Genomic DNA, 18,696 nt, shown 5'->3' on the forward strand with positions numbered 1-18,696 from the left:
GTCCAGTCCCATGTTACCATAAGTTTTTAAAATAGTACTGGTCACAGGTTTCCAACTAAAAGTCATAGAACTAGTTAAAAACTTCTGTAAAAACTGTAAACGAAAAGCAGCAGTTCTGCTCTGTAGGTGCACTACGCCTTGTCCACCTTCTTCTTTAGGTAAATATAAAACACTTTGAGGTACCCAGTGTAACCTGTCCCAAAAAAAATCTAGTAAAATTGACTGAATTTTAGCTAAAAGTGCAATAGGCGGGTCTAAACACGCTAGTTTGTGCCAAAGTGAGGAAGCTACAAGGTTGTTGATAATTAGCGTGCGACCTCTGTAGGACATTTTGGGTATTAGCCATCTCCATCGATCTAAGCGACCTTTAATCTTTTCAGCTGTTCCTTCCCAGTTTTTCTGCACAATTGAATCGTCTCCCAGGTACACACCTAAATATTTAAAACCTCCTTTCTTCCAAAGGAGTCCCCCTGGGAGCTTCGGCACATTCAAGGACCACTGCCCTACTAAAAGGGCCTCACTTTTATTCCAATTTATTTTTGCTGAAGATATAAAACCAAAGTCTCTTGCGATGTTGTGTACTGTGTCGATGTCACTCTGTTCGTCCACTATTATCGCTATATCGTCAGCATAAGCGGACAGACGGAAAGTGTACTGACATTGAGGAATCAAGAGACCTTTCAGTTCAGTTCTTAACCTATTTAAAAAAGGTTCTATGGCTAAGGCGTAGAGCATACCTGACGGAGAGCAACCTTGTCTTACACCTCTGCATACTTTAAAAGGAGCACATAAGCCGCCATTAACCTTCAGCACACTCTCAATGTCACAGTATAAAACACGTATTTTGTCGATAAAATCAAGGTTAAAACCAAAAGCCTTAAGAGTTTTCCATAAATATTCATGTTCTACTCGGCCAAATGCTTTCTCCTGGTCAATGGAGAGTAATCCCAGTTTTACCCCAAAGAGTTAAGAGACACATAAAAGGTCTCGAACCAGCGAGATATTGTCAAAAATGGACCTCCCAGGTACGCAGTAGGTTTGATCAGGATGAACGACGTCTTCCAGAACGCTTCCTAGTCTGGTTGCTAAGACTTTAGAGAGGAGTTTATAGTCACAGCATAAAAGGGAGACCGGTCTCCAGTTTTTAATGTCAGCTAGCTCTCCTTTTTTTGGTAGTAATGTGAGGACTGCCCTCCTGCAACGCAGTGGCAGCAGCCCTCTCCTTAAACTATCATTTAGGACCTCCAGCAGGTCGTCCCCCAATACGGTCCAAAAAAACTTGTAGAACTCTGCTGGAAGTCCATCTATCCCAGGAGCTTTTCCACCTTCCATGCCTTGCAAAGCTTTCTGAAGCTCCTCTAAGGTCACTGCCCCACTGAGTGCTTTATCTGGGTTTTGTGGGACTTTTGGCAGTCCTCTGAAGAAGATCTGCTCTGTGATTTTGTCCTCTTTATATTCACAGGTATAGAGTTTCTTATAAAAACTGACGGCTCGCTCACGTATTTCTGTAGGCTCAGATAAAATGTCTCCGTTTTCAGATTTCAAACTGTGAATAAAACGTTTTTGACCATTCTTTATCTCGAGGTTAAAAAAGAACTTTGAAGGTGCATCCATTTGGTCTGCGTTCTGGAAGCGTGATCTTACCAGTGCGCCTTGTACTTTAAAATCTAGGAGGTCTGACAATTTTTTCTTCTTAACTGTGAGGGTCTGGATGTGCTCTTGTGTATGTGTTGACCCTATAAGGGATAGTAGTTCTGTGACTTCATGTTCAATTGACTTTAAAGATTGAGCCAAATCCCTTGTGACATTGAGAGTGTACTGCTGACACAATTGCTGGGTTTTTATTTTGCCCAGGTCTCACCACTGCTGTAAGGACGTAAAACAACTTTTTTCTTCTCTAAAATTTTTTCCAAAAAAAGTTAAAAGTGTCAGTAAAATGTTTGCCATTTAAAAGAGCTGTATTAAAATGCCAATATGCACTCTTTGGTTTAATAGATTTTCAAACTGCTTTACATAAAACCAAACTGTGGTCAGAAAGACCAACAGGGCTAATAAAACAGCTCTTAATCGTGCTTAAATGATGCTTAAAAACATAAAATCTGTCCAACCTTGCAAGAGACATAAAATTATTACATACATGAGCCCATGTGTACTGTCTGGTAGAGGGGTGGAGAGATCTCCAAACATCATTTAACTCATGTTTCTTGATGATGTGAGTTAGCCGTGTACGTGATGGTGTGTGGGGTTCAACATGGTTACGGTCGCTATTGTCTGTTGTGCAATTAAAATCTCCACCAACAAATAAAAATTCTTCACTGTTACAGGTCTCTAAGGTTTCGCATAATTTATCTAAAAAACCCAGTCTCTCTATAGGTGAGGTTGGAGCATAAACACAGATAAAAACAAGAAAATGGTTCTCGAACTGGGCTCGGACTTTTAAAAGTCTGCCTTTTATTATCTCCTCTGTGCTGTATGATACCGGTGTAAAACTTTTTGAAAATAAAATAGCCACTCCTCCACTAGTGGAGGTGTTGTGGCTCAGGCAGGAGACGCCGGCCCATTCTTGTGTCCAGTCGACAGCGTTCTTACCGTCACTGTGGGTCTCTTGAAGAAAAAAAGTATCTATTTTTTTCTGCCTCGCTATTTCATATAACTCCACTCTCTTCCTGCTATCTCTCGCCCCGTTGACGTTCAGAGATGCAATGTGAATGTCTTTCATGATGTAGAAGAGAGTGAGAAACAGTAGCGGAGTGTGAGACCAAGCAGGACTAGCAAAGTTACTCCATTTCACTGCCATCATTGCTTAACTGGTTGTTTATCTTGGTAAAGATTTTCTTTAAGCGGTAAACTTCTTTGCCTTCAAAGCAGCCTTCACTCATGAACCTTCTTATTGCATCTGACAGTCTTTTTAGATCTGGGAAATGCTCACCAATTGGAACCATTTTCATGTTTTTTGTTATTCTTAAGAACTGTTTAATTTCCTCTGCACTGTACTCTTTGTCAGTCACATTGTTTACAGCAGCGATGGGAACACTGGTAACACTGGTATCAGACACATCGCTTTCTGCATCACTTTCAGTTTGTACAATTTCTCTGTCTGCTTTTTTTTTGCATGTTTCATCGACGCACCTCTTTCATTCTTTTTTCTTTTTGATGGTATTTTAAAGACGATCTGTTCAGTTTCCATCATCACAGTGTCTGTGTTCTCCTCCAACAGTGAAAAATCACCACTAGTGCTTTCCTGTGTGTTTTTTACAACTTCATCAGTGTTAAGCTCTGCATTATTAACCTGTAAACTGTGCTCAGCCTGCACAGTAAGCTCAGTACACCCAGTATTACTCACCCTCTCGGTCGGTACTGGGTCGGTAGAGTAGAGTTGGTCGATACGTAGATTACGTGATCGACGCCGTCTCTTTTGTACGTTAACATGCGCTCCAGCTCGGTGATGTTGCTATTCAGGATCATATACGTGAATCTCCTAAATGACGCCACATGTTTCGCCCGGGCAGACTTACTCCTGATAGGGATCACCTTTATCGGGGAGACGAGCTTGCCAAAGCAGGAGAGATCCCTCTCCAGCGTCTCGTCTTTAATAAAGGGGGGGAACGTTAGACAGTGTAACTTTCTTAGACGGGGTTGAAAGGGGGAACACACGGGTAAGTGAGCCTCCAACCCCAATCCCCTTCTGAGCCAGCAAGTTCGCCCTTTCCACTGTGCTCACAAATAGGACTACTGCGCTGTTCATTCGGGACGCGGCCAAGACATTCTCATCTCCGACCACGTCCCCGGCGGCCAGACAGCAGTCCTCCACACTAGCGCCGGTCGCCACTCTCACTTCGTGGAGCCGCGTTAGTGTGTCGTACACCCGGGTGCCCTGGGCCGCCATGCTCTCCAGCAACAAGCCGGCGCTGACACCCAGAGCTTTCCCTCAATCCTAGAGAAACCGGGGTACTAAGATGTTTACAAAACTAAAGAGAAACAAAAAAATAAATAAACAAACAAATAAAAGTAGGAAAAAATTCTATCAAGAAAAGATAGAAAAAAGTAAGTGAAATGAACGCGACAAGCACACTCCGCTCACACACTCCCAGCATGCACCGAGAGAGTGTGTGTGTGTGTGAGAGAGAGAGAGAGAGTGTGTGTGTGTGTGAGAGAGAGAGAGAGAGTGTGTGTGTGAGAGAGAGTGTGTGAGTGAGAGAGAGAGAGAGTGTGTGAGTGAGAGAGAGAGTGTGTGTGTGTGTGTGTGAGAGAGAGAGTGAGTGTGTGTGTGTGAGAGAGAGAGAGTGTGTGTGTGTGTGTGAGAGAGAGAGAGAGTGTGTGTGTGTGTGAGAGAGAGAGAGTGTGTGTGTGAGAGAGAGAGAGAGTGTGTGTGAGTGAGAGAGTGTGTGAGTGAGAGAGAGAGTGTGTGAGTGAGAGAGAGAGAGAGTGTGTGTGTGTGAGAGAGAGAGAGTGAGTGTGTGTGTGTGTGAGAGAGAGAGAGAGAGAGAGAGAGAGAGATAGTGTTTAAACTGTGAGCAAAGTGATCAGTATTTATAATCACTGCTGACTGCAACAGAAGAGCGCAGTCACCTTCCTGTCGCTCTGCACTGCTGTCTGTCTGCTGCAGGCTTTCCATGTTAGCGCTTCAGACCATAAGCCTGATGTTTGGTGAGACAGAGAAAGGACCTTCATGCTTAAGCACACTAACATCCAAGCAGTGAGTAACCTCTCATTTCATCACTAAACCCTCTGAGTGTAGGGTGTATACTTATAGAACCTTTACTGTGTTCCAGCGGAAGTGTAACAGCAGCCTTGCTCTTGGCTTTGGTGCGTGATCCAGAATTAAAGCCCAACAATTGCAATTCTGCATCTCACACAGAGGTAAGAGCGAACATATTAAAGGCAGGGTCTCCGATGTTTGAAAGCCAATGTTGACATATAAAATCACCAAAGCAAACACGCCCCTAAGCCAAATGGGTCCCACCCCTGTATCGATAGCTCCGCCCACACATACATACGTAACCCAGGCGACTATTGGAAAGAAATGTGTCTATCATAGCTGAAGGGAAGAACAATACGATTGTAGATAAACAAACAAGCAAAAATGACACACAAGCATAATCATGTAAAGGACAAAGGCATATATTAGTTCTGTGTAACAAAGCAAAACCAACGTTACTCACCTATCGAGAAGGAAAAAAGCGCCTCGGCGTCTTAAAGTAAAGTCGAATTTCCCGAGTCAATAACTCCTGAGCTAAACGCTGTTACTACACAAAACGCGGTTGTAGCTGCCTCTCTACATTACTACGATAGAAAAGAGGTGTTATTTGTGTAGTAACAGCGTTTAGCTCAGGAGTTATTGACTCGGGAAACTCCAATCTGTGAATATGTGGCCGACTTCCTGCTCCTTCAGTTCTCTCCAGCGCTGGAAAGCTGATCCTATATTAACACGTCCTACTTCTTGCCTTATCGTAAGTCTTTCTTCTCTTCCTTACTTTGTTTTTATCCTTCATGTCAATGTTAAAACCGCTTTCTGCTAATGTCACACATGCGCACTGAACACTCTCTCTGTTGACAAGCCCCGCCCCTTTCTGCTCATTGGCTACACGTTAGTTTTGAATTTTGTTTTTGTTTCCGACTCAGTTTTCTGAAGCATTTTTCAAAAATCGGAGACCCCGCCTTTAATATTGTAAATGTTGTTAGACTCAATGACATTTTCATCTTGTATTTCAGGCAAAAAAAAACAACCTAGAGACTTTGACCAAGCAGTAGAAATAAAAACATGACCTAAACAGAACTAACATAACCAGTGACAGCATGCAACTTCATTTCAACTTGCGTAACTTTTCTAACAAATTATACGCTTATTATAAAACCCATATCTTTGTCTCCGAACGTCACGTGTGTCCAGTGATTTATTTCACACGCAGTGCAGAATCGTCGCTGGTGCAGATACGACTCTCGTTAGTTTCCCCGAACGATCTTTAGCCCTGTCTGAAGGGGATTTCATGTCCCTGTACTGTATGTAGTCGAACAGCTAAGATTTCGACATAATAAAATGACTTTATACTCACATGACTTTATACACTCATCAGCTTTTAGTTCAATCCGTTCTTTAAATATCGATCGGCTGCGCAGGAGACGCGTAAAAAGGCAACACGGACGTCACTGTGATAAACTTCTCCAACCCAAATAAGGCGATCAGATGAATTTTAGACAGCTTTATACTACTACAGCTGTGATATTCCTTCATCATCCTCAAAGCTCCTTCAGGTCTTCAGATGACTCGAACAAATGGTGTGAGATCAACAAATAACAAGACTGCATGTGTGTGTGTGTGTGTGTGTGTGTGTGTGTGTGTGTGTGTGTGTGTGTGCTACAGCTACAGGTCTTACAAGCCGAGTATCTGGACGCAGCGGCTGTTCTGCTGTTTGAGGTGGTGATATTTTGCCAGGAAGTGAGTTTAGCTGTCACACTCCTTAGCTGTCACATTTAAGCACTCCTTCTATGCAATGCTCCCGATACCTCATACAGCGTTACAAACCTTTCCATTTGTTTTTGTTTTTTTTTCTTTTTTCAAAGTTGAGTGGGACCCCGAACACAGGACACTTTCTGACTGTGGCTTGGGTTTTTCAAACTCTAGAAGCTCATCCTTACTTTGTAAGTCTTTTTAATGTTATTATTTTTTCTGTCTGAAAGCAAAAACTAGCTGTTCATTAGATGATTAGATGACCGGACGGTTTGATCCATTCACTTTTGGGCTCTGTGTGTTTAGCTCCTATTTATGGCTTATCAAGCCCAGAGCGTGGTCCTGGCACTGTTGTCCTGTTCGGTAAATAGATAACGACAGACACTGACTTTACTAGATTGTTATTCTTGTGGGAAAAATGAGTTTGAATAACTCTGAGTTCTGCATGACCGGTTTGTTACGCTGAAACAGTCCGAGTCTCCCTTGAGCCCGTCGCAGGCCGTCCTCCTGTTCCAGCGGTGTCACCTGCTCCTCACCTGCATGCAGCACAGCACCTGTGTGAACAGCTACATCATCACAGAGCTCAGAGAAGAGTTCAGGTGAGAGGGACCGTTAAAGCCTCCATGTAAGTGTAGAAGTGTAGAGTGTTGCACTGTGTAGTCACTTAGTTTATCAGAAAATCAGTTATTTTACACCAAGCCTACTAAAGGTGCATCAAAACGTGCGTGTGTGAGTGTGCATGTGTGGGCGTGTGCATGTGCATGTGTGTGAGCAAGAGAGAGGGAGCAAGAATGTGTGTGTGGGTTTGTGCATGTGTGTGTGTCTGTGTGTGTGCGTGTGCATGTGTATGAGCAAGAGAGAGGGAGCAAGAATGTGTGTGTGGGTTTGTGCATGTGTGTGTGTCTGTGTGTGTGCGTGTGCATGTGTATGAGCAAGAGAGAGGGAGCAAGAATGTGTGTGTGGGTTTGTGCATATGTGTGTTTAAGGGAGTGTGTGTGTGCATGTGCATGTGTGTTAGCAAGAGAGAGGGAGCAAGAATGTGTGTGTGGGTTTGTGCATATGTGTGTTTAAGGGAGTGTGTGTGTGCATGTGCATGTGTATGAGCAAGAGAGAGGGAGCAAGAATGTGTGTGTGGGTTTGTGCATATGTGTTTAAGGGTGTGTGTGTGTGTGTGTGGGCAAGAGAGAGACTGTGTGACTGATCAAACAGTCAGGCCACAGTTAAAGCCAAAGCGATTATTTTACACTTTATTTTAGTTTGTTTCTTCGTTCTGATGTTTGATGTGAACATTAACTAAAGCTCTTGATCTGAGTCTGCATGTGTTTTATGCGCTGTGCTGCTGCCACATGATTGGCTGATAAGATAACTGCATGAATATACAGGTGTTCCTAATAAAGTGGACAGTGAGGATATGTTCATGACGTTTATTGCGTGACTTCTATCTTTTTTATCAAAAGCCGTTTCTGTTTTTAAGGTATTATGTGAGACAGTCACGGTTGGAGGACAAGCTTCCCCCTCACTATCCGATAAGCAGACCAGCACGTCATGTCCTCTCTCAGCTGCTCTGCCTGGTGCTGCACAAGCCCTGAACCCTCAGTCCAGTTAATCATGAGGACATCCACAGACTCACAGTTCTACAAATCAAAAGCAGCCACATAATGAAATGAAGGCTGTGTTTTATACAGGATGTGTTTAAGAAACTATGGAATTATTCACTTTTATTTATTTGTCTCTGAGTCTTGAAATTTTATATTCATTAAAGTATTTGTTTCATATTTTGCATGACTGACTAAAGACTTATTAAAGAATCCATTGGTTTTTGTTTATAGTGTATGAGAAATAAAACCAGTGATACCTTACAGATATCTTCTATCATACTATCTAATATGAAGATCAACTCCAGGCTTCTCAATTCAGTTTTATTTTATATATACATTTTAACAACACGTCACAAGGCAGCTTTCGGAGAAATACAGCTGTAGATTTGTTCTGTCAGATTATAGTAAAGATTCAATTCAAGTTTATTTGTATGGCGCTTCTAACAACTGACATCGTCTCAAAGCAGCTTTACAGAACATAAACATAGAACAAAAGGTTATTATAAAGAATAATATAAAGATTAATAGAATACAAAATTCAAGATTAATATTAGATATATTTAAATGTATATGTATTTATCTCCAATGAGCATCTGAGGTGACTCAGGTGACTGTGATGAGGAAAAAGTCCCTTCGATGGTAAAGGAAGAAGCCTTGAGAGGAACCAGAGTCAAAGGGGAACTTCATCCTCATCTGGGTGACACTGGGGGTGTGATTATAAATATACAGTCTGATAAATGTTGTATTGATGAGGAGATTGTTGTCCTGAAAGACCACACAGAGTTGACATCTCCTCTTTAGCATAGCAGAGTCTAACTGGAGCTGGAAGATCTCTAGATGCCTCAGGATCCTCACAGAGTCGGTCTCGTCTCGGTGGAGGTCCAACATCTTAATGGCACGGAAGACAATCGGAGCTGGTACAATTTCTGGATGCCTCGGGATGGGTAGAAAGAGAGAAGCAGTGGAGAGGGATTAACATAGCTACTGTTTATAATATTAGCAAGCACTAGATGATAATGTGCATTTGGTCTGATGTAATAGAGCCCATCATTATGGGATGTATTATGTGTACACCTGACTGAAGGGATGAGTTTTAAGATGCCTTTAAAAATGATTGAAAAGTCACAATTTCTGCATAAAATAAAACTGCATAAAGACTGATAAAAGATTGCTCTCACTTTTTTGTTTTGCAGTTAACTCCTGACAGTCAGGCTCTTATTATTATTATTATTATTATTATTATTATTATTATTATTATTATTATTATTATATCTAAAATGTGGCATGTTACATTTTCCCCCATATTTTAAATTTGACATTTAATTTCTTTTTTTTTTAATGGACTCAGTAATGCAGTAGTTACAAAATAAACATCTTTAGACAAAATTTGTGTTTCAAAAATGTACAAGACTTTTGTACAGTACTGTTTATATGGATTCTATTACAAAACTTGTACAAGACGCTAATAATCATTTCTATTATAGAAATAAAGTGACCATCTATTTAAGACTAGAGACAAAGGGGAAAAAACAGCATCTGGTGCACTTTATGTAGCTTTTTAATGAAATAAACACACCATCTTCAACAGTGCACTTATATCATTGTAGTACTAAAGTTAATTAGTGTGAATAAGACTTTTGGACAGAACTAAATACAGAATGGAGGGAGTGTAACTTTAGCTAAAATAAGTTCTTAGCGCGGAACTATCCCATCAGTCACATATTAACACGGAACCTTTTTACGAGCGGACCGGAACCAGCGTGCGTCCAAAACAGCGAGCATGTGAGTTAAATTTGAACTAATTTTACCTCCAAAAAAGGAGCTTTATACAAAGTTAACCGGTAGATACAGTGAGTCCTGCTCCTTATTGTGTGAGAAAGGGTGACGTGCAAAGGGAGGAAGATAATAAAATGCTTTTAACGTTTATAAATAGGGAGCCATGAATCTATTAGGAGAAGAAAACAAACAATGAGAAGCTAAAACAAGCTGTAAATGAGTGCAGGAAGATGGATGACGCCAAACATCACTGATTTAAACAGTTTATTAAATAATAATACGGTTGTAGTTAGGTGTTAAAGACCCACTACAGCTTATGGAGGCTGCAGTACAGAAGACAAGTGTAATGTCCTGTCTGTAAATGCATGGAGTGTGAAAATGCTTAAAGTAGGAATGAGCAGGTCCACCTCTGATTGGCTGAAGAAAAACAAAATGAAGACTTTGGAGTGGCCGAGTCAAAGTCCTGACCTGAATCCTACTGAGATGCTGTGGCATGACCTTAAAAAGGTGGTTCATGCTCGAAAACCCTCCAATGTGGCTGAAGTACAACAATTCTGCAAAGATGAGTGGACCAAAATTCCTCCAACAGACTCATTGCAAGTTATCACAAACACTTGATTGCAGTTCTTGATGCTAAGGGCGACCCAACCAGTTATTTAGTTTAGGGGCAAACACTTTATCACACATGGACATGTAGGTTTGGATTTTGTTTTCCCTTAATAAAAAAAAAACAGGAAGGCGGCCAACACTTTTTCACACCACTGTATGTCTGAGTGCTGAAATACAGAAAGCTCAGATAAACACTAGAGCAGTAGTAGGGGAGGTTATAGATGCTGAGAACGTGTAGGTGTACACGATGTACTGATGACGGTTAATGCAACATCAAACAGATGTTCAGTTCTGTTCATGACTTTTTTAGGCTGAAGGTCACCTGACTGTCCAGATGTTATGTTGCAGACAATTGCAAACACTTCACCTATATAATGATAAGCAACATCTTTTCACTGATACCAGAAGAAGTAAGGTCATTGCTTACTGAGGGGATAATTTTACAGTAGTGCAAAGGGGAGTAAAGATGGAAGAAATGGTGCTGAGCAGTTAATGTGAAATTACTGAGCCAAACACAAAGGATGGTCCTGTATCTAAGGAAATACTACAGGAGTGCTGGGTGTTCAGGATGAACAGCTGATCAACATTGTTGTTGTTGTTAGTTTCACGCAACTTTCAAGTAATTTGTAAAACTATATCATAAATAAATTGAATGTAAATTTTCTAGCCACCAACCTTGTATCACTTAAACAATGAAACTGTTAGTCCAGTAGGTGGCGGTGTTGCACCGTAACGCTGACTACTAACTGTCAATTGTAAAGACTATAGAAACACTGGTAAAACTTTATACAAACTAACAAGGGTTTGTAAATACGTTAAAAAAAAAACTTTTGGCATCTTTAGTGTCATATTAGTGAAGTATAAATTACTGTTGAAGTCCCAGTTCCATAAACTACATAAGGTATGAAATAATGGCTATAATGGAAATAATCAGTGCCTTCAGCTTCTTTGTGATCAGCGATTTTCGCTCAATAATTAAATAGTTAATCAGTTCAGTACTAATAAGAGATGAACTGATCAGACGATACAATACGATATATTATATTTCAGCAGTGTTGGTATGTTTACAATTGAATATCATGTTGTTGTTGTTTTGGCTCTTCCCTAAACCTAGTCCTCCATTCATTTAACATAAAGAAGATTTAAAAACTATACCAGATCATCAGGTTTTATAACATCCCTGTACATCAGGTTTCCAAGTGGAACTGTAAACTGTAGAGACGTTAATCACTCTGCCAAGCTGGCCGTCCAACTTCAACTTTGTTTCTTGTCATCATCTTCATCTCAAATTGAAAACTCTGCCTTTTTTTAAGATGGTCTGAAAAGTAACAATTGGGGGACACGGTGGCTTAGTGGTTAGCACGTCTGCCTCACACCTTTATACGCCTTGTGTGTGTGGAGTTTGCAAAGACATGCCATAAGACATGCATGGTAGGTTGATTGGCATCTCTGGATAATTGTCCGTAGTGTGTGATTGCATGGGTGTATGGGAGTGTGTGTGTGCCCTGCACTTCGTCCAGGGGGTATCCTGCCTTGATGCCCGATGACGCCTGAGATAGGCACCCGAGGTAGTTCGGGATAAGCGGTAGAAAATGAGTGAGTGTAAATGTAACAATTGAGGATTAATTTCCAAAACTAGTCCATCTTTGCTCTGTAGAGACCCTTATATCAGCCAATCTTACTGGCACACAGAGTCAGGGTTTTGTCCTTGTGGCGACAAGGACAAAACCCTGACTCTGTGTAAAGCAGGTGCTTGAGAACATTTGCTCTCAAGCACCTGCTTCAGTTTTGTTTTTAGAGCATCACAATTTGGTCTCGCTCAGGCCTGAGGTCAAGTCCAGGTCATTGCTTCACTACCAGCTTTATTTTCCATGTGGTGTTAAATCTGATATTAAAAGTTTTGCTGAGACAGTAATACAGAGCAGGAACATTTGTGGTTATTTTGGGTTCTTCATATTGGTGCAGATCATGTAAAGTAGCAGTAGTATCACATGGATTCACTAATAAGCTATAGAACTACTGCACGGAAACCTGTTTGTGTACGGAATAGCATGTGAAGGATTTTAGATCTAATCTCATTTCCCTTTTTTCCCCCTAATAGATTCTCCAGGTCAGAAATCCATCCAAAAATACAGAAATGCTTCAGCGTGCATCGGTGCTGGTACGTTAAACCTTCCAGCTGCACACAGTCATGTTTGTATACAGTCTTAAACACTAATGGTTAACTATGTAAATGTTTTTTTTTTTAAATCAGTTAACCAGGCAGATTGCCAGGCACAGATCCACAGATACCAGCCTCATCTTGGAGAGATGTGAGTTTCTGGGTTTTCCACAAACATTTCCACGTCACAGGGTTTTAGCAGAAAAAAAGAGTTTATTAACACTTTATTTCTGGAAGCATGCAAAACAGGCACTTCTTCTTTTTTTTAACATGTGGGTAATTTTTTTTCACCTCATGTTTGAAACAAGAACTGGACTTGACTTGTGCAGCACTGTCCCTCTATTAGTCTGAGTTTCTCACCTCTGAAAGTGAAAGTGACGTGACGTGACATACAGCTTAGGATGATCGTGACCCATACTCAGAATTTGTTCTCTGCATTTAACCCATCCAAAGTGCGCACACACACACAGCAGTGAACACACACACCGTGAACACACACCTGGAGCAGTGGGCAGCCATTTATGCTGCGGCACCCGGGGAGCAGTTGGGGGGTTCGGTGCCTTGCTCAAGGGCACCTTAGTCATGGTATTGCCGGCCCGAGACTCGAACCCACAACCTTAGGGTTAGGGGTCAGACTCTCTAACCTTTAGGCCACAAATTCCCTCTTTCATTTGATTCATCCTGAAGTAATACAGGGCTTGTCAAATTTCACATTTTGTTCTTATATACAGTGATACATTCTCTCTCGCTCTCTCTCGCTCTCGCTCTCTCTCGCTCTCTCTCTCGCGCTCTCTTTCTCACAGCCATTAACCGGGTCCAGTTGCTGGGGCGTGTGGGTCAGGACCCTGTTATGAGACAAGTTGAAGGTAGGAACCCCGTCACCATCTTCTCCATGGCGACCAATGAGATGTGGCGCTCTGGAGAGGGAGAGGTCTCGCAGACAGGTAACAGCATGCAGTAAATATATCTATAAAATTTATAAATGTATACACATTAGCAGTCTGATGATAAACCTGTACATTTTGAAGATTACATGGGAGGAATCTTAAATATGTGACAGAGAAATTCCTTATTCTAACGTGGCTTGTCTTACATGATGGGCTCCTGGTAACATTTCAGAATATTAGCACACAAAATCCATCTTCGATATCTCTAGTATTCGTCTGTAAAATAAATCATTGAACCGAGATGAGATCTCGCCTTTTTGGGAGCTCCTGCATTAATGTGCTCTCTCTGTGAATAGAAAATAAATAAATATGCATAGTAAATACACATGAAAAGAAATTGGAACTGAAGTCAGTTTAGTTTAGTTTGAAAACCCAAACTGAAACTTGTCTTCTGCATGCCTGAGAGATGCGGAGCTAAAAATGCAGCTTGGTTGAAACCGTTTTTTCCCACCAGCTGCTGTGAGTAAACTGATATGCTGCGATGGTGCAAAGACCTTGGGGAAAAAAGCCAGATAAACTCGTACACCACCATATCGTGGTCACTGCTTCACTGAGATTCAGTGTGGGTCGGATGTGGTCCAGAGGTTATCTATTATTTTCATTAGTGGATGTGGTGGAGCTGGAGCTGAGGGTTCTTCTGGGGTTATGTGCCGAACTACCAACTCTAAAGCACTGTATATAAGACAGTATGACCAGAGGTGTGAGTGATGACACTGAAACAAATATTGTCCTTCATCCGTGTTGAACGTCTGTGTTTTACAGGAGACGTCAGCCAGAAGACGACGTGGCACAGAATCTCAGTGTTCAAGCCTGGTCTAAGAGATGTAGCCTATAACTACGTAAAAAAAGGGTGAGTATATACGGTGCAGAGTTTTAAATTCTCGGGGACTTGGTAGCCTAGTGGTTAAGGACTTCGGCAACTGATTGGAAGGTCATGAGTTTGAATCCCAGGTCCACCAAGCTGCCAATTCTGGGCCCCTGAGCAAGGCCCTTAATCTTCAATTGCTCAGTTGTATAAATTGAGAGACACTGTAAGTCACTCTAGATAAGGGTGTCTGCTAAATACCGTAAATTATTAACCGTTTCTAGTTTTATTCAGTATAAATCACTACAACAGATGTAGAAAGTGTGACATTTCAGCTTCGTTCATAATTAAAAAGCTAAACAAAAAATGGCAGTGATAAAACATTTAATAAGAGCTAGTGTTGAAAATAAGCTAGCTGGGCTAATAAAAGATTTTGTAAACAGAGCAAAACCAGAGAAAGCAAAATAAAGGTTTTGCTAACAGAGCTAACGTTTGTTATGGAAAAAGCTAACCGAGCTTGCTTAAAAGAGGTTTTTCCAACAGAGCTAGTGTCACTTACAGAAAGAAATAAAAAAACTACCAGGGTGGATAAACAAGTTTGCTGGCAAACATGTCGGTAATAAAGAGCTAATAAAACATTTTTCTCACAGACTTATTGAACAGCGCTAATATCAGTGATTCAGCTTAGCCGGACATTATCATATTCATATATTTTAATGAGAATGAAGGTATAAAGATGCTACTAGGTTATATGTATATGTACTATATATAAAAATATATAATAATAATAATTTTTAAAAGATGATGAGGACTGAATTTTTTTATTCAGGTCTCGGATTCTAGTCGAGGGGAAGCTGGACTACGGAGAGTACGTGGATAAGAATAACGTGAGAAGGCAGGCCACCACCATCATTGCAGGTCAGACGTCACGTATCCGCTCGGCTCTGTAAATAACACTCAGCAAAAATTCTCTTGCTTCTTACAAACATTAAACACTACTTCCCTTATAAACCCTTCCCTCTTATAAACAAACACTACTTCCCTTACCAGGCATGAGAAAATCACTTGCATAATGTAACTGACAACAGATCTTTTCATTCTTTTTACAGATAACATTGTGTTTTTGAGCGAAATCCGAGATCGAGAGTGAAGGATTTTCCTGGAAGCTCATTAAACCGTACAAAATGTATTTTGATCTTCTTCTTTGTTCTTTCGAGTGACTGTATGTAGAATGAAGGTATTATGATCGTCTGAATTCTTTCTGTGACCAGAAGCTGACAGGAATTAGACCAGTTATGTTTCTACACTGTCAAAACATATTTGTTTTTATTACCGATATTCCGTCGTACTCTACACTGTATTGTGATAATAAAAAATACAACTCCTGTCGTTAGAGACTGGTTCACTTTTCCAGTGGCTGTACTCATGTTTATTTTGTATTGACACAGTTTCTCACTTGTTTCCTGTATGAAACTAATCCTTATATGTTCTGCCATTTCAGTGTGTATGCTTTCATAAGCTTTTTAACATTTTACTCAGGGAAACCTCAGTGGTTTCAATCCTGTCTTTATGCTCGCTATATATACAGAGGTAGAGTTTGTACACAGCCTGTATTATACACATGAAGAAATGTTGAAGTTAGGCGTTATGCTTGGTATACTCGTTTTACATGAATAAAAAATAAATAAAATGAAATGCAAGTTATAGCAACAAGAGATTTAGTGTGTCAGGTTTCACAAACATTCCTTCATTATCCCAAATGGTGTGTCATTTTTACCTATGAAATCACAATGTTTTACTTTAAATGTTTACAATGTCTTTCATTAATGTACAGACACTGATGTTGGAGTGCGTCTGTGGGGATTAGTGATCGTTCAGCTGCAGGAGCATTAGTGAGATCAGACACTGATGTTGGAGTGTGTCTGTGGGGATTAGTGGTCATTCAGCTACAGGAGCGTTAGTGAGATCAGACACTGGTGTTGGAGTGTGTGTGTGGGGATTAGTGATCATTCAGCTACAGGAGCGTTAGTGAGATCAGACACTGGTGTTGGAGTGTGTCTGTGGGGATTAGTGATCATTCAGCTACAGGAGCGTTAGTGAGATCAGACACTGATGTTGGAGTGTGTCTGTGGGGATTAGTGATCATTCAGCTACAGGAGCGTTAGTGAGATCAGACACTGATGTTGGAGTGTGTCTGTGGGGATTAGTGATCATTCAGCTGCTGGAGCATTACTGAGATCAGACACTGATGTTGGAGTGTGTGTGGGGATTAGTGATCATTCAGCTGCTGGAGCATTACTGAGATCAGACACTGATGTTGGAGTGTGTGTGGGGATTAGTGATCATTCAGCTACAGGAACATTAGTGAGATCAGACACTGGTGTTGGAGTGTGTCTGTGGGGATTAGTGATCATTCAGCTACAGGAGCGTTAGTGAGATCAGACACTGATGTTGGAGTGTGTCTGTGGGGATTAGTGGTCATTCAGCTACAGGAGCGTTAGTGAGATCAGACACTGATGTTGGAGTGTGTCTGTGGGGATTAGTGGTCATTCAGCTACAGGAGCGTTAGTGAGATCAGACACTGATGTTGGAGTGTGTCTGTGGGGATTAGTGATCATTCAGCTACAGGAGCGTTAGTGAGATCAGACACTGATGTTGGAGTGTGTCTGTGGGGATTAGTGATCATTCAGCTACAGGAGCGTTAGTGAGATCAGACACTGATGTTGGAGTGTGTCTGTGGGGATTAGTGATCATTCAGCTACAGGAGCGTTAGTGAGATCAGACACTGATGTTGGAGTGTGTCTGTGGGGATTAGTGATCATTCAGCTACAGGAGCGTTAGTGAGATCAGACACTGATGTTGGAGTGTGTCTGTGGGGATTAGTGGTCATTCAGCTACAGGAGCGTTAGTGAGATCAGACACTGATGTTGGAGTGTGTGTGTGGGGATTAGTGATCATTCAGCTACAGGAGCATTAGTGAGATCAGACACTGGTGTTGGAGTGTGTGTCTGTGGTGATTAGTGATCATTCAGCTACAGGAGCATTAGTGAGATCAGACACTGATGTTGGAGTGTGTCTGTGGGGGTTAGTGATCATTCAGCTACAGGAGTGTTAGTGAGATCAGACACTGATGTTGGAGTGTGTGTGTGGGGATTAGTGATCATTCAGCTGCAGGAGCATTAGTGAGATCAGACACTGGTGTTGGAGTGTGTCTGTGGGGATTAGTGATCATTCAGCTGCAGGAGCATTAGTGAGATCAGACACTGGTGTTGGAGTGTGTCTGTGGGGATTAGTGGTCATTCAGCTACAGGAGCATTAGTGAGGTCAGACACTGATGTTGGAGTGTGTGTGTGGGGATTAGTGATCATTCAGCTACAGGAGTGTTAGTGAGATCAGACACTGATGTTGGAGTGTGTGTGTGGGGATTAGTGATCATTCAGCTGCAGGAGCATTAGTGAGATCAGACACTGATGTTGGAGTGTGTCTGTGGGGATTAGTGATCATTCAGCTGCAGGAGCGTTAGTGAGATCAGACACTGGTGTTGGAGTGTGTCTGTGGGGATTAGTGATCATTCAGCTACAGGAGCGTTAGTGAGATCAGACACTGATGTTGGAGTGTGTCTGTGGGGATTAGTGATCATTCAGCTACAGGAGCGTTAGTGAGATCAGACACTGATGTTGGAGTGTGTCTGTGGGGATTAGTGATCATTCAGCTACAGGAGCGTTAGTGAGATCAGACACTGATGTTGGAGTGTGTCTGTGGGGATTAGTGATCATTCAGCTACAGGAGCGTTAGTGAGATCAGACACTGATGTTGGAGTGTGTCTGTGGGGATTAGTGATCATTCAGCTACAGGAGCGTTAGTGAGATCAGACACTGATGTTGGAGTGTGTCTGTGGGGATTAGTGATCATTCAGCTACAGGAGCATTAGTGAGATCAGACACTGATGTTGGAGTGTGTCTGTGGGGATTAGTGATCATTCAGCTACAGGAGCATTAGTGAGATCAGACACTGGTGTTGGAGTGTGTGTCTGTGGTGATTAGTGATCATTCAGCTACAGGAGCATTAGTGAGATCAGACACTGATGTTGGAGTGTGTCTGTGGGGGTTAGTGATCATTCAGCTACAGGAGTGTTAGTGAGATCAGACACTGGTGTTGGAGTGTGTCTGTGGGGATTAGTGATCATTCAGCTGCAGGAGCGTTAGAAAGATCAGACACTGGTGTTGGAGTGCGTCTGCGGAGTTCTTCCACTCCAACATTAACACACCATGTCTTCATGGAGCTCAAGGGCTTTGTGCACAGGACCATTGTTATACTGGACCAGTGTCTGAGTCTCTTAGTTCCGTTGAAGA

The 18,696-nt window shown here is 41.6% G+C and overlaps 2 protein-coding genes across 6 annotated transcripts in view; both read left to right on the plus strand.

Moving 5' to 3' along the window:
- The window catches only part of c19h12orf56 (chromosome 19 C12orf56 homolog), a 26,816-nt gene extending 18,465 nt beyond the window's left edge, over window positions 1–8,351 (plus strand). For 4 of the 5 annotated variants that reach the window (XM_027151830.2, XM_047804353.1, XM_047804354.1 and 1 more), the window contains 7 exons: window positions 4,607–4,696; window positions 4,773–4,860; window positions 6,362–6,436; window positions 6,562–6,639; window positions 6,755–6,811; window positions 6,920–7,047; window positions 7,923–8,351. In XM_027151830.2, the coding sequence (XP_027007631.2) occupies window positions 4,607–4,696; window positions 4,773–4,860; window positions 6,362–6,436; window positions 6,562–6,639; window positions 6,755–6,811; window positions 6,920–7,047; window positions 7,923–8,037 (631 nt within the window). In that variant the 3' untranslated portion in view covers window positions 8,038–8,351. The remainder of the gene's footprint in view (window positions 1–4,606; window positions 4,697–4,772; window positions 4,861–6,361; window positions 6,437–6,561; window positions 6,640–6,754; window positions 6,812–6,919; window positions 7,048–7,922) is intronic. The other variant, XM_047804356.1, reaches the window with a different exon arrangement.
- Window positions 8,352–9,727: 1,376 nt separating this feature from the next.
- ssbp1 (single-stranded DNA binding protein 1) lies at window positions 9,728–16,048 on the plus strand. Its single transcript, XM_027151831.2, has 7 exons — window positions 9,728–9,828; window positions 12,533–12,592; window positions 12,686–12,743; window positions 13,396–13,536; window positions 14,302–14,389; window positions 15,174–15,262; window positions 15,454–16,048. The coding sequence occupies exons 2-7, from the start codon at window positions 12,569–12,571 to the stop codon at window positions 15,492–15,494; spliced, it is 441 nt and encodes a 146-aa protein (XP_027007632.1). The 5' UTR covers window positions 9,728–9,828; window positions 12,533–12,568; the 3' UTR covers window positions 15,495–16,048.
- Window positions 16,049–18,696: the final 2,648 nt, after the last annotated feature.

Source organism: Tachysurus fulvidraco, chromosome 19 (genome assembly GCF_022655615.1).
Source record: "Tachysurus fulvidraco isolate hzauxx_2018 chromosome 19, HZAU_PFXX_2.0, whole genome shotgun sequence".
Lineage (NCBI taxonomy): Eukaryota > Metazoa > Chordata > Actinopteri > Siluriformes > Bagridae > Tachysurus > Tachysurus fulvidraco.